This window comes from Callithrix jacchus, chromosome 16 (assembly GCF_049354715.1).
Source record: "Callithrix jacchus isolate 240 chromosome 16, calJac240_pri, whole genome shotgun sequence".
NCBI classification, from domain to species: Eukaryota; Metazoa; Chordata; class Mammalia; order Primates; family Cebidae; genus Callithrix; species Callithrix jacchus.
Window position 1 is genome coordinate 36,543,333 of NC_133517.1, and position 15,841 is coordinate 36,559,173.

A 15,841-nucleotide genomic window follows, 5' to 3' on the forward strand; every position below is an offset into this window, starting at 1 on the left:
GTACCCCTCTTCATGATAGAACAACACAGAAAGACAAATTTATAGCCCAAAATACACCAGATTTGCTACAGCCTATCACTAGCCTCACAAATCCTTTTTCCTATTAATCAAAACCTTGCAGAGGAGACTTGTTTCTTACCATTCATTCAACCAACTGGTTTGCTCAGTTAGAGGCCAGAAGCCTGACTGGGAAGAAATTCTTACCAGTCTTTTGCCAGTTTGACAGGTTTCCAGGTTCCTTTTCTCTGAGTGACTTTGGTGACCATGTTTGCTGTGCCATAGATATAGGGGCCAAGCTGCATTACAAAAGAAAGTCATCCTCCTCCACTTCATGGAGCCATAGGCAAAAGCCTGTCAATTTTCATGGGGGAGCTGAATTAACACCTCTCATTCTGACTGGAACAAAATACACATAACAAAACACAGACACCAGTCAGCACACTTAGCACTTGAGTATCAACCTGGCAGGCCTCAAAGTTGCTCCTATTGGACCTTGTCATCTTTGATCTACTCAAAGTGAGGTCAGGTGATCTCTGACAAGGAGTTTCAACAGGTGGTCTCTGAGCAAGATGGAAGAGCAGATGATCACTCTGAGTTAGACCTGTTGAGCTCCTGCTAACAATTCCTTCAGGGCTTACCGAATGTGAGCTACCAGACAAACTAGGAAAGGCTGCTGGCCTTCAATCAGCAATTCCTTCAGAGATCTCCTCTACATAAACACATACAACAAATTAAAGACAGACATAAGACCTTCAAAACCAGATTCCAAACCAGAATACTCCTCCTCCAAACAGGTCTCCTATTCTCCATACATTTGGGGACAAATCTGTCTCCCCAAAGCAAGGCTCTTCCTACAATGTAGGGAGAGCCAAACAGTGCCCATGATGGGCTACAGAGCCAGACAGTCCCTGTGATGGGAATACATACAAGAGAGGCCAACAGATCAAGAGAAGTAAAGTAGTGTTGATAGTGCCTGGAGTACTCACCAGTATTTCTCCATTGCAATTAGATTCATGCACTATGGCCAACATTATCCTGCTGGTAACTGTAGTGCCAGACATAGCTCTTAGTCCAATAGATTGAGGTGACCACTTGGGCTGGCCTCCAAATCTATCACCAGTAAGGGGCTGCCAAACTGCAGGCAGGTGCCCACAACAACTATCCCAGATGAGCTTCCAAATATGTAACTGCCCAATGGGTTCTTGCACTCTACTGAGATGAAGCTAATTTATCAAGACAGGAGAATTGCAACAGAGAGAGTTCAATACACATAGACCCAGCTAAATAGGAAACTGGAGTTTATTATTACTCAAATCAGCCTCCCTAAAAATGTGGAGGCTAGGGTTTTTCAAAGATAGTTTGCTGGGCAGCAGCTCGAGAATGGAGAATGCTGATTGGTTAGGGATGCAATCATAGGGGTGTGAAAAATGGTCTTCGTGCATTGAGCTCAATTCTGGCCAGGATTCACAGGATCAATTGAGTCAGAATCACAGGTTCAAATAGCAACACCTGGTTGTCAAAAATGCAAAAGCCTGAAAAGACATCTCAAAGGGCCGGTCTTCCATTTTATAATAGTGATGGTATTTACAGAAGTAATTGACAAAGTTGTAAATCTTATGACTTCCAGAAAAATGATGTGCAATTATTTAACTGTTCATATATTTTAGCAGAATTTAGGCCCTTCTCATTTTTTTTAATCTAGTGTACATATATTTGTTTTATAAAGGTGGTTTAGTTTTGGGAAGGTCTATAATTATTTAAATTATAATCTAAATTTTTCTCCTAGCTAGCTTGGCCCACACCCATGAATGACCCGGTTTGGAGGTCAAAGACAGGATGGAGTTGGTTAGATTGTCATAATTTTACTGTCATAATTTTTTCACTGTTATAATTTTTGCAAAGGCAGTTTTGGTGGTAGGGATGAAGGGCACTGGGGGTGGGAGGGGTTAAACCAGACTGGAAAGTATGCTACAGCTAGTGATTGCTGAATTGAATTTGGAAGAACAAGCACAAATTGTCCAAGGAAAAAGGAGGAAGGGTGTTTTTAAAGACAAAAGCACAGGAGAGAATGGCAAGTAGTTCAGTATAGCTAGAACATGGAGGTCTAGAGCGGGTTACTGAACTCAGGCTGGAGATTTGCATATAGGTACGTGTGTGTGTGTGTGTGTGTGTGTGTGTGTGTGTGTGTGAGAGAGAGAGAGAGAGAGATAACATGTATATAAATAGAGTAATGTAAAATATTAAGAATTAACAAGTGTGGGTTTTATATGTATCAATGAGGTAATATTAAAGTGACAATTGGGTCTGCAATTTGAATCACACTCATAGCAGTTTGGAGAATTGAAGAGGGTCAAAAGCACCAGTCTAAAGACTTGCTAGAGAAGAAATAATGAAGGCCAAAAATAAGACATGATACAAATATAGGAAGTGGTTATGTTTAAGAGCCATTAATATACAGAACATAAATTTGGCAAGGATAGGATGAAACCTGTCAAAAGAGGGAAGAAGCTATGATGACTTCTCCGTTTTGGGAATGGATGGTGTCTTAGGCTGTTTTGTGCTGCTATATCACAATACCTGAGACTGTAATTTATAAAGGTCAGAAATTTGTTGGCTCACGGTTCTGAAGGCTGGGGTCTAAGGTCAAGGCTGGCAAGTTTCGTGTCTGGTGAGGCCATTCTCTTCTGCAAGATGATATTTTGCAGACTCTGGAGGGGAGAAAGGCTGGTTACTCACAGGGCAAAAGGCAGAAGGACCAAGAGACAAAAAGGGGTTGAGCCTGTCCTTTTATAACAGCATTAATTCTAACCAATCACCTCTTAAATGTCCCACCTCCTAATGCTGTTACAATGGCAATGAAATTTCAACATGAGTTTTGGATGGGACACATATTCAAACTATAGTAGATGGTGACATAAGTATGAGCAATTTGGAGGCAGAGGAAACAATATTTTATTTGAAATGCCAATGCACCATGGAGATCAAGAGACATGGCAAGTGGACTTACAGATCTGAAACTCAAGAAGAGATAGGGGCTGGAGATAAAAGTTTGAAAATTTATCAACATCCACAGGTGATATTTGAAGCGTTTTGTGTGGATTTAGTGCCAAATGAGAAGAAATGGTAACTAAGAGTAGGGACTGAGAGTCCCAGAAAGGAGTCTGGTAAATACTACACAGAGGCCAAATGTGTTAACTTAAAAACACTGATTGAGTTTGACAGTTTCAGCAGTCATTGGTAGCTTGCTGGCAGTAACTGTAAGCAAGTTGGGAATATAGAAGCCTTGCAACAGTGCTGAGCTGTGAATGGGAGATGAGGAGATGTAGACTGTGCAGGATAAGCTTAGCACTGCAGTGGAAGAATACAGTATAAACACCGAGGCTTGTTACAAAGGGGCCTGCTTTTCAAAGGGACTTGTATTTCTTTACCCTTTACTGTAAATTTTACACCTCTTTTGAAGTTTTTAATTAGGTTATTAATTATGTCATTGTAAGTGTTGGACAGTCAAACTGAGTTAAAGAGGAAAAAGCAGTAGCTGAGTGGGAAAAGATAGAAGAGGTAAGACTATAGTCCTCTCATATTAAAGTCACCTGGAGAACTTTAAAAAAAAATAGCCCAAACTTGACCTTTACCACCAATTAATCATATTTTCTCCAGGTAAGACCTGTCCATTGACATTTATGTAAGAGCTCCAGCTAATTCTGATGCCCAGTGAGAGTGTGAAAGTGGAAAACCCCTAAGGAAGAGCTTTTCAGTTAAGATAGCAGTGACAGAATCCTGCTTAAATGAGGCTTCAGTGACTGCTATCTTAGAGAGAGAGATGAGCCTTCTATAATTTATGTTAGTGTGTTGTAACTCATTGATTAGAGATACCCTTAGCCTATATCACAAGATACTGATATTATACAAGTAAATAGAGCATTGGTCTGGGAGGTAAGAAACAATACATTTTAATTCTCACTCATGCCAGTTGGCTACATAATTTTGTGCAAGTAAAAAAATCTCCACATGTATACAGTGTGGAGGCTGAGCTCCTTTACATAAGGTCCATTCCAATCAGTTTTTTAGTTTCAACTACTTTTTTTAGCAGAATCATGACTCTATAGAACAAGTAACTGATTCGCCCCCTAATTCCAACTCTAATTAATCTTAGGATGCTTTGTTAATGTTTTTTCCCTTTCTTTTTTCTTTTCTTTTACAGACAGAGCCTTGCTCTGTCACCCAGGCTGGAGACGGTGGCACAATCTCGGTTCACTGCAACCTCCACCTCCTGGGTTCAAGCAATTCTCTGCCTCAGCCTCCCAAGTAGCTGGGATTACAGGCACCCACCACCACGCCTGGCAAATTTTTTCTATTTTTAGTAAGACAGGGTTTCACCATCTCGGCTAGGCTGGTCTTGAACTCCTGACCTCGTGATCCACCTGTCTCGGCCTCCCAAAGTGCTGGGGTTTCAGGCATGAGCCCTGGCACCTGGCTCAAATAAAGAATTTTATTCTTTAATTTCCCAAATAAGACTAACTTAAGATTCATATGATAAAACACATCTGGTACCCTCCTTGGATAACTGCAGTGCTTAGAAAAAATTCATTCTGTGTTCTGTAGCCTCAACATTTATACCCAGTGAAATTTATTTCAAAATTAGTTTAATTTTAGAGAAACATGTTTTAGACCTGAAAGTAGTAAAGATTATCTAATTCAGATTTTTCATGTCGAAAAAAGAGGATATTTCATAGGATGAGAGAAAGTTAGTGGCAGAGCATTTCAGCATTTCATTGTTTCATTCTGTGCTTTCTATGCTAGTCAGCTCAATGGCAACAAGAGGCCAGCATCATGCAGTGACAGAACAGCATCCAGCCTGTGTGGCCATGGTGATACGGGAGGCTCCAGAGCACCTTTAGAATTTCCCAATTTTGTGAACGTTTTACTCCACAATCACTTAAATGTCATAGAATTTGATGAAAGCTGAATTCTTAAAAAATATTAGGTTTCACAAAATTGAATATCGCATGATAAATAGTTTGAGACTTATGGTGTATATACGGTGTGTGTGTGTGTGTGTGTGTGTGTGTGTGTGTGTGTATGCACGCGTGTGCCAGCCACAATCCTTTAGTTTTAAATCTTTGCCACCATTGAAATAAAAATGAATTTTAGAGTATTTAATTAATGGCACTCAGGAAAGTTTTTTACATGTCAAAGTATATATACTTTCTACTTAGCAAAAAAAGAAAATGTTTTTTTAAAATACAGAGAAACTTATATGAAGTAATTGAAATGAAAGAAAAATTATTCCTAAGTAATAATTTCAGGACTTCTCTTATCTCCTGGCTGTGTATATAGGACATTAGGTCACATAAGATAACTTTTGCTCTCCCATTACCTTCAAGCTTAAGAAATGATAAAGTTCTAGAGATGCATATGGTCATAAGATGCTTTCAGGGTTAAAATGTGTGTTAAACACTTAAAAGCAGATGTTATCAGTGGAATTCTTCAGATTTAGCTTATGAACCTTTTGTACTAATTGATTTGATAGATATAATTGGAAACAACGTAGAATTCATTCAAACAGATCAAAAGAAACAATTTTAATTGTAATACAATGGAAGTGTATATAGAAACTACTTTTACCAGTTTTTTAACCTAAGGTTCTAAATTTCAGTACTCAGTAAGTTAAGTGATATCAGAGAAGTGAAACTTGATGTGCCTTTGGATCACAATTTTTGTGCTGCATGTCCCCCCACCACCTCCGATGATAGAAATAATTTAGTAGTAAGAAAGTTATGTGATTGGCTTAACACTATTCAATTAGAAATAAATTCTTGATTTTCCTAAACTTCAAAATACCTTTTTATAATTGTCATAGCTTGTTGCCTCTAAATTGTTATTAAAATTATAAAAAAAAATAAGCTGGGCATGGTGGCTCACACCTGTAATCCCAGCATTTTGGGGGCCAAGGCAGGCAGATTACCTAAGGTCAGGAGTTCAAGACCAGCCTGGCCAACATGGTGAAACCCTGTCTCTACTAAAAATATAAAAATTAGCCAGGTGTGATGGCGGGCACCTGTAATCCCAGCTACTTGGGAGGTTGAGACTCTCTTGAACTGGGGAGGCAGAAGTTGCAGTGAGCCAAGATCACACCACTGCATTCTAGCCTGGGCAACAGAGGAAGATTCAGTCTAAAAACAAAAAAAAAACCCAAAAAAATCAAAATTACAAAAAAATGCACTTATGTTTCCAGGGAAAAGTGTTGTGTAAATGAGCTGAATATTATTACCGTCATGATATATGTAACTGGAGGTATACTGACAAGCCAGCCAATATAAAACAAACAAATTAAAAGTCACTGAAATATCTGGGACTCAGTCAAAGCATATTTGGATAAATTCTATTTAGCATGTCATGCGATATCTCTTGTTTCAGATACATATACTTATTCCTGCCATTAGAAATAATGATAATAAATGTATCCTAGTATTTTTGCCCAGGAACCCTGATAAATTAATGTTGAAAATGTATCCATCTTGAGTTTTCTTTTTTTTATGCTTTTTGAGATTTATATTATTCTAGAATAGAATTGTTTTTTAATTTTATAAAGAAATTTCTTTGAAGCAAATTCTCTATGCAAAAACACAGAAAATTCAAAATAATTCTCAACAGATTTCAGATACTGATTTTATGGTCTAATTTTATCTAGTGGGAAGTAAAGTACTAATTAAATTTATCCTTCTGTCACAGAACATATGAATTGACTAAATGATGCTAATTACACATACAAGGTAGAGATGAAAACTTTGAGAATTAAACTCTAATATTTAAGTATTAACATTCCTTTTATATTAATAAGTACTCTGGTTATTTCATATGTTATGGCTCCTTTCATAAGTAAAATTTCCTCTTGACTTCATTATTAAGTTTTTGTTTTGCAAAGCCCATGTTATCTTAGGTTTTTACATTGGTATGGTCAGAATAAAGTAATGATTTTTTTTAAATGTAAAACATAGAGTTATTTCAGAAATAAGGATCTGTGTTGTGAATCTTGTAAATTGATTGTTTGCCCACTGAGTTACACTATGTTAATGTCTGGAGTTATTCTTTGGAAAAATAAGTGCCACAATCTAGTTTAGTTGTAACATTGCTGGTAGGAGAAGAGCATGGAGATTTCCATAGTAACTATGTAGCATTTTCTCTCCCGATCTATCCACTCATCCAGGAAGCTGTGTGCCTTTCTGTTCCACTGCAGCTGATCTAGCTTACTCACAGTCTTTTGGGATAATCCCAGGGTTTGGAACAATGCAACAGGTCACTTTTTTCATCTCTGACTGTCCAGGCACTTTACAGGAATAACCTAACCATATGAGGTAGACTTTATTAGCTCTCTTTAAGGATGAAGCAACTGAAGAGCAGTGAGCTCTAGTGACTGGGAGGTCCTTTAGTTTGATTCTAGAACTGAGCTTAGGACCACTATGCAATATGCCTTTCCATTTTCTATACTAGAGCTTCTCAGCCATGAATGTGCTACAGGTATATCCAAGTATTGATCTCCTCAGCCTTTGACACTGCTAGGCAGGACCTGGAGCCCAGCATCCAGGTCTCTTCTTATATTTGTGAGAAGCTTCATCCTCTTAGACCAGTGTGCTACACAAAGATGATGGTTTTCTACATGTGCTGTGATACAAAGAAGTTTGACAAGCACACACCCTAGAGCAAAGAAAACATATAGAAATAAATATATTAAATAGGGTTTCTAATGTTTAGCTAACACTAAAATAAAATTTCAGCTTCAGCTATCCTCTGACAAGGGATAACTTTTATATCATATGTAAGTCTACTCTATTTTGCTTTTTGTCTAGGTATTAGATATGAAATATGGTTTGAGTGCAAAGACTATTAATTTTTTCCATTGATATTTTATTATCTGCATGTTATTCTTAACTGCTAATTAGATAACATATATCCTAGAGTTAAAATGAAGTCTTTACATCATTAAAATTGAGTTTATTTAATTATTATTGACACTTTGTTTTTTAACTGTTCTTATGAACCGCCTACTTCTCGATTATCAGAATTGGCAAATGTTTAGGCTTAAATGCTGAAGTACATAGGGTGAATGAGGTTAATAAGGGAATACTTTCTAAAGAAGTGATAATTGCAAGTTTGAAAAATAATGATAGAATATGTACACTATCTTGATGAGGAATGATTTGTGTTGTTCAGGAGCCCGTGAGTAGCACTGAAGTGGTGTGGGAGACTTCATATCACTTAAGACCACTAATAAAGAAAGACAAAATAGTTCAGAATTTTTGGCACCACAGGAACAGCTCAGGGGAACCCAACTGGTAATCCCAATTGGCCTAAATGAGATTGTAGTGACGCATGAACACTTGCATTCAAATGTTTTCGTTGTGTTTAAAGTGATTTTTTTTCACAATACATTAATCATGGAAGCTCATCAGAAAGTGTGTGGTTTGTGGTTTTCCAGATTTTACCTCAATAGAAGTTTCCAGGTAAAGATAAAAGATGTTGCAGACAAAGAGGAAAAAATCATTTCCTCTTGATTGCAATAGGCAGAGACTGATTGCCCACTCGCATACATCTGATCTAGTTTAGTGACTTGCTAGGGGCTATATAGGGAGCTTTGACTATTTGTGATCTGGTCTGGATACCCGATTACATATGAAATACAAGGCAGGAGGAAGCAAAGGTGACTGAGCTTGTAAACCTCATGGACCTAATAACAAAATGGGCCATTGTCAGGGAAAGTATTACCAGGAAGACAAGGTGAATGAATGTGCTGTGGGGTAGAGAGGATGCTGAATTCACTGGGGACCATTTAGATCTGGAGGAACCAGGAGAGACCCAAGAGGAGAATTAATGAAGACAATTGGAAATTCCTGCTTGGAGTCGTGTGCAGAGATTAGGACTTGGAGGTTTAGAGAGAGCATTCATGGGTACTCATAGCAGTAGGCGTGAAAGAGACCTACAAGGAAGAAAGGATAAATATAAGCTTGATAAAAATAGGCCTCATCACATTACCTGGATAACCACCTTAGCAGAGTAGAAAGTCAAAGTTGGGCAGCAAAGGAGACAGGCCAGCTGTCCTCTTTGATGTTCCTAAACCATCAAGCATAACCCTCTTGGGGCCTGCACCTTCCATCCTCAGCCTGCAACGCTACTCCCACAAGGTTTGAGGTGCTTCATTAGTGCTTCCCTAATACTCTATGTTTCTGACACTGCATTTCCAGAATATCATACTTATCTATGTTCTTATGTCAAACAAAATTCAACTATATAAAATATTCACTGAATAAATAAATGGGAGAAGTGAAATGAGAAAAGATTGTATACTTAAGGCCTCATTTCAGAAATCAAGATCTTGGCGCTCTGATAAACTGGTCTGATGACATGTTATTTCAAATAAAATATAACTGGACACCCATTGTGTGCCAGCCATTCCTGGAAAAAAGGTCAGACATTATTAGACAACATCAGCAGGACTCTCTCCATCTCTCAGTTCTGGTGTTCTAGGTACTGGCTTCCTCTTAAGTAAGCTCTAAGTGGCAGCAGAGTCAACATCCACTCCTCCAAAATGATTCTGTCTCTTGGAGTCACTTGCTTATCAAGGAGGTGGAACCCCTGGTGGCACTACTCACGTGAGAAGAAGTGAGAGTTTCTGAAGCAGGGTGTGACATGGGGCAAAAACAAACTAAAAGAAGTCCATCTAGAAATCATAAAAGAGGCCCTCAGGGAGTGGAGGTGAGAGGATGGCTTAAACCAGAAGTTCTGGGCTGTAGTGTGCTATGCCAATCAGGGGTCTGCATTAAGGGTGGCATCAATATGGAGACCATCTGGGAGCAGGGTCCCACAAGGTTGGCTAAGGAGGAGTGAACTGGCCCAGGCTGAAAAGAGGCCATCAGTTGCTCATAAGTGGCATCAGGATCTGAGACCAATAGTGGAGGACAGCTAGGGAAAGGAAGTGAATTTGTTTTCCTCTGCCTCCCTCTTATTGTCAAAATTACAACTGACTATCAGAGAAAATGATGCTATGCCTGGAATTGCCTTTGTTGTATGTTTGAGGTTCCATAGATGACGGAGAATTTAAGAAGTGAAAAAGATCAGCTGACAGTAAAGCCACTTGTTGGCATTACAACATTGAGCCTTGGTGATTTTATTTCAACATTGTTCTTGATTTGATTTGAAAAAATAACTCAGAAATAAAAGTTTCATATAAACTTTAAAAAGTTCTATAAAGTCCTAAACAGACAGTGATAAAGAAATAGCATGGGCTTTGCAAGTAAACGTAGGTCCAAAGCCCACTCTGCCATTTTCTACCTGTGTGAAGCTTATGCAGGTAACTTAATGTTTTGCATCATGTTCTCTGTAGTGCTTACTTTAGGGGTTAGATAATAAAATGTAGAAAAGCACTTAGCATATCATATAGGAGGGCAGTCAATACTAGTGGGTACTATTTTGGCATTGTTACTGCTTAAAAATTATTTATTGTGACAAAATGTATAATATGAAACATAATTTTAACCACTTTAAGTGTACAGTTTAGAGACAGTAAGTACATTTACACTGTCGTTCATTCATCACCATCATCCATCTCTAGAACACGGTTGCATCCCAAATTGAAACCATGTACTCATTAAACAAATCTTTATTTCTCTCTTCCCTGGACCCTGGTAACCACTATACTACCTCTGTCTCTGTGAATTTGCCTATTCTAGATACCTCACATAAATGGAATCATATATTTGTCCTTTTGTGTCTAGTTTACTAAGAATTTTTTTTAGTAGCAAAGCTGAATGAATCCAGACTGGTTAGTCATTGGGGTTTCTGTGCTGCATGGGTCCCAATCCATAAATCTAAATTCTGTCATCTTCCTGATACTAATTACAGGCATAATGTTCCTAAAAGAAAAGCAGTGTCTATGGCACATGCTTTAGAGACCAATAGTCCAAATCTATTTCAACAACATTGCAGGAGCAGAACTGTTTTTAGAAGACTATTTAAAATCTGAAAAGATTTCTGAAAGGTAGCTCTGAAAAATTCTTGGTTACTTTAACTGCAGGTGAGGATAAAAACTTTCAGCCTGTGGATAGCACCTCTTTATTTATCTGCCTCTTGATTCCTCTCCCAAAGTGACTATATATTATATAGTTGGTAAGCAATTAAATAGTTGGCAACAAGGTATAAATATTTTACATTTATTAAAAACTACCAAGGCCTAAATCAAGAGATGTGATTAGTTATTCAGGAAAAGCTCTATTTAAAAACGGTGCTCACAGATGTGTAGTAATTACACAATCTGTTTCTTTTTATCATGTATATGAACTAAATGAAATGTTTCCCTGCCTCGAAAGTCTGCATACCCTCAGTTCTGCATAATGATGCCAATTCATTCATGGAAACAGAGCAAGAGTCATTACGCTTATAACCAACCATCAGATACCAAGGAAGTTGTTTCTGTGGCAAATGAAATCTCTTAGGATTTTTACCTCTTTACTCCAGTGAATTTTCAATGCAAATATGCTTCTATCCCTCAACTGATATGTCTTAAACCTGAAACTTAAAAACCAGTTTCTCCTTGGTTCAGCTCCATCAAGCCTGGCCTATCTGATGTCCACAGCACAGATTATGGTAACTCTTACTACAACTAACGAATGCCACTTCTGATTGAAATTTTTGTTTTCCCTATATAATCTTGGGTAAGCACTTTACTGTCTGCAATCCTTGGTTGATTCATTTGTAAAATATGAGAATAAAGATAGCCTGTGAGAATAAGGAGCACAGTATATGTACAGGTAAATACTAGATTTAGGAAAGAAGTACGTGAGCATGTACGTTGTACTTTTCCAGCCTCCTTCAGACCTCCTTTGTCTCCTAATACCTAAATTGTAACTGCTGGCTTCCATATTTGGGAACTGAAGTTTCCACCTCATTTGCCCATCCACTCTCAAGGCTTGTTCAACCTTGGGCACTCTGCCTGGTATAAGCTAAGACTGCCGCTAGAAACCACTACATTTGTAATTGAATTAGTTTTATCTCATCCATACCCTTGGCCCTCAGGACTCTGCTGATTTGCAGAGCAAGTTTGACAGCCCTCTATCTGTACCTTTTAATCAAAAGAAATGGCATTGTTTCCGACAGACATTTGGAAGGACACTGTGATCACTAAGGGAGACAAAAATTCTGTAAGAACAAGAGCAAAAAAAAAAAAAAAAAAAGTGTTTCTAATTTACATTAACCCTGGACTCAGAAAAGGCGATGTTAAGTTTCACATATCCTTTTACTTCTTTGAACAGTTATGCTGGTTTATTGAGGGCTTACAGTAGCCCTGACAGCGTGCTAAGCCCCTCACATATATTATTTAAAGTAATTCATGCAGCAATCCTAGGAGGCAGGTGCTGCTATAATGCATTTTATAAATAAAGAATCAAAGAGTTAGGTTAGGTAACTTGCAGAGCTGGATCAAAACCAGGCAGACCTGGACCATGGTCTGGCCACTACAGCAGGGTATTCATGGTATATTTAAAGGCAGTTACTCAATAAAGAAAAGATAATACTGAACTATTCCTTTTATTTAGGAAGCTTATGGAGAGGTTTAAATAATGGTCCTTTTTACTACATGTTTTTTTCTTCTTACCCTCTTTTTCTTTTATTGAGGCCTTTAGGGTTAATTTTTTAAATACTAAATCTATCTGTTCTTCTCTGTTCCTTGCAGTAAGAAGCATAAGGCTTCGAGAAGGCCATACAACTGTAAATGTTTGAAAGTCCTTGTCCAGGATGCGGTAACATAACACACCGAATTCATTCTAGAGTAAATAGTGATCTCAGTGATTCTCGTGGTTGTAATATTTTTTTGTAATGAAAATAGTAAGAACATTGATTAAGTACCTGTCAAGGTGTGCCTGTAAATTAAGAATTAGGAATGCTCCATGCACAATATTTCTTCAAAGCAGAAATAAAATATCCTATATGTAGAACGTACTGTCTATATGAGAAAAAATATCAGGAATCACTTATTAAAATGTTTCGTGTGGTTTCCAGAATGGGTTCACAAGATCGCCTCTTGGGAAGGTTCTTTTTTTTAAGCTCATTAATTCCTATTTTTGTATATATTTTTAAATATACATAAATCTTTTATAATGTGCATAACAGTAATACATAATTTATATTTGAAATTATATACTATTACTATGATATATGTAACAGATACAGTTCAAAAACGTTTTACTGATGAAATGCGTCATCGAAAATGGTCTGGAATGCACTAGCTTATAGACCTTTGAAATTATAAAATATTAGGGATTCTTATAAATTTGGAAGTTAAACTTCTAACATTTCTAAATAACAAGCATTTATTTATTCGTGATCCAACCAACCAGTGTCCAAATAACCAGAACTTTTAAAAAGAGATTTCTGTAAGAAACAGCTAAACCACATTTATCAGGTGTAAAGCTAAAAGGTTATTTGTAGGACGTGCTTGGTTCATCTCCAGTAAAATATAATGATCACTAAAAGCCATAACAATGTCATTGGAGCCTTGCAAAATTCTTAATTATCCTCTAGTCTAAATTTTCTTAATTACCTCTAGCTTAAGAGTAAATTTATATATAGTGCCAGTCATTAAGTGATTTTCATTTTTTCAAGTTATTTGCCTACACTTTCTGTGGCTCCCATTGTCCCTGATAGGACCTACAAGACCTTCCAGGCTCCCTACAGTTCTGTCCTACCTGGTTGGTCTCCAGTACTCTCCTCCAAGACTACTTTCACTTCCTTAACACATTTCTTGCCTTTGGGCATTTGCAGATTTCATTTCCTTATTCTCAGAGAAAACACCCTTCCTTTCCTGCTCCGCCTGTCTAACTCCTTCCCAAGCTTTCAGTCTCAGCTAAAATATTTTCCTTCCCCCAAGTTTAAATGAGTTGTCACTGCTGTGTTCCATCGCATCCTGTAATCTCCTCTTTTTTTTAACATTTATCACATCACGTGTTCAGATATCTGTCTTCCAGCCCTACATTTGTAACACTCGCCTCACATTTTTGCAGACGGGCCTGTCTGGACTCAATTCCCTGGACCCACATCTAGGTGGAGAAATAATGGTACATGACGGAAGCCTACCCACTCAGGGATTGTGGAAGCTTCTCTGGCCCTTACATGGTACTGCACACTCCCTCATCAGCTGGTTTAAGCTTTGTAGACTGTTATTAATTAGATGTTTTGATATCTTCACTTAAATCAGTGATTTTGAAGCAGTCCCGTTTGGGGTAAATGCTGGAGGTTTGTCCTCTCACACCAAGGAAATCAAGTAGTTGGATACACCAAGAAGTGAGTTGACAAGTGGAGGTTTAATAGGCAAAAGAAAAAGGAAAATAACTCACTCTCCTGGGAGAGACAAGGGCACCTGAGTGGGTCTTCCTGCCTGTGGCTGAGTGCAAAGATTTTATAGATAGGTTTGAGGAGGCCGTGTCTGAGTTACATGGGGCCCAAAGATTGGTTGAACCAGGTGTGACATTTACACAGCACACAGGGAAGCTGGTAGACCCACCCTAATCATTATGTAAATGGAGTCTTTGCCTGACCTGCAGCCATACTGTCTGCTCCCTTCTGCACACATGGTTGGCAAGGAAAACGGAAGATGGAGCTGCCATTCTGGAGATGCCTAGTCCCCAGGTGGCCCCTTTCCTATTGGCACAACTGCCAGCATTCACCTGTGCAAGCTTCCAGCTTATCTTTGTCTGCAGCTAAATTTTACAGGCTGTTCTTTGTAAGAAAAGAAATAATCTGGGGGCTGCTTTTCATTAAAAGGGAAACCTTACCAAAGACTTCCTTACCCTCATCTGCCTGAATAATTTCTTTTTAACTCCTGTCTCAATTTCTTCATCCTTCCTTTTTCTTTTTCTCTTCTTTTCCTCTCTTCAGCCTTTTCTGTTTGTTAGAATGACAGACTAGTCCTGTGAATCCTCTGGCTTTTCTCCATCTACCTACATATTTTAGAAAATTAATCTTGGTGCTTTAAGTAGTGTCAGCAAAACATGTGCTGACCCAGCAGCTGCTGAGAAGTGCTGCTGAGCAGAGAGCAAGCAAGAGAAAGCACTTGGAGTGTGAGAAGAGATGGGCAAGGGGATTTTAGATGAGACAGGGTTTTATAGGATATTTGGCCCTTGAGCTACAATTAGTCTTTTAATAAAAATTTCCTCTACTTTGGAAAAGCGCTAGGTTTTTTCTTCCCCAGAATTTCAAATCTATTTTTTCCTAAACAAGGAAATGCATTTTCTGTATCTTTATAGTCACTTAACTCCAGGGCAAGGATGCTAGCAATTAAACTGTCAGCAGAATTGTATTTGACTATGAAGGCAAAAACATTGCTGAATTACTTGAAATTCTGTTTTGTTTATGTCCTAATTCAAGTATGACTGACTTTATTTAATTGCAAGAGATTGTATATTATAGCCACTCTACAGCCATTTTTCTGGATCATGAATTTAGATCTATTTTATTCCTGTTAGTTGGTTTGAAAAGTATTTTATTTAAATTTTTGTTGTGTTGAATATTTCTTTTGTGGCTATGAATTACAGATTTGCTCTGTCCCTCTTTCCCCAGTGCTAACTTAAACAAAACAGACAGATGGTTTAAAAATAGGCACCATCTTCAAGATTTCTTTTTACAATAATTTTCTTTTGTTTCTAAAGCTATTGTTGGCTGTAATGTCTTGCAAGATTGTGCCTTAAATTGTTTGTCAGTTTCTTAGTGTTCAAAGCTTTCTTTGAAAGACTTTAATAAGTAGGAAAAACTCTTTTAACTAGCTGTAAATTTAACTGCGAAATTCTTTTGTTGTGGT

At 37.9% G+C, this 15,841-nt stretch overlaps 1 protein-coding gene across 2 annotated transcripts in view; it reads left to right on the top strand.

Moving 5' to 3' along the window:
* The window catches only part of TMEM64 (transmembrane protein 64), a 48,390-nt gene extending 35,529 nt beyond the window's left edge, over window positions 1-12,861 (top strand). The window contains exon 3 of one of the 2 annotated variants that reach the window (XM_035277462.3): window positions 12,722-12,861. In XM_035277462.3, coding sequence (XP_035133353.1) covers window positions 12,722-12,768 — 47 coding nt within the window. In that variant the 3' untranslated portion in view covers window positions 12,769-12,861. The remainder of the gene's footprint in view (window positions 1-12,721) is intronic. The other variant, XM_035277459.3, reaches the window with a different exon arrangement.
* Window positions 12,862-15,841: the final 2,980 nt, after the last annotated feature.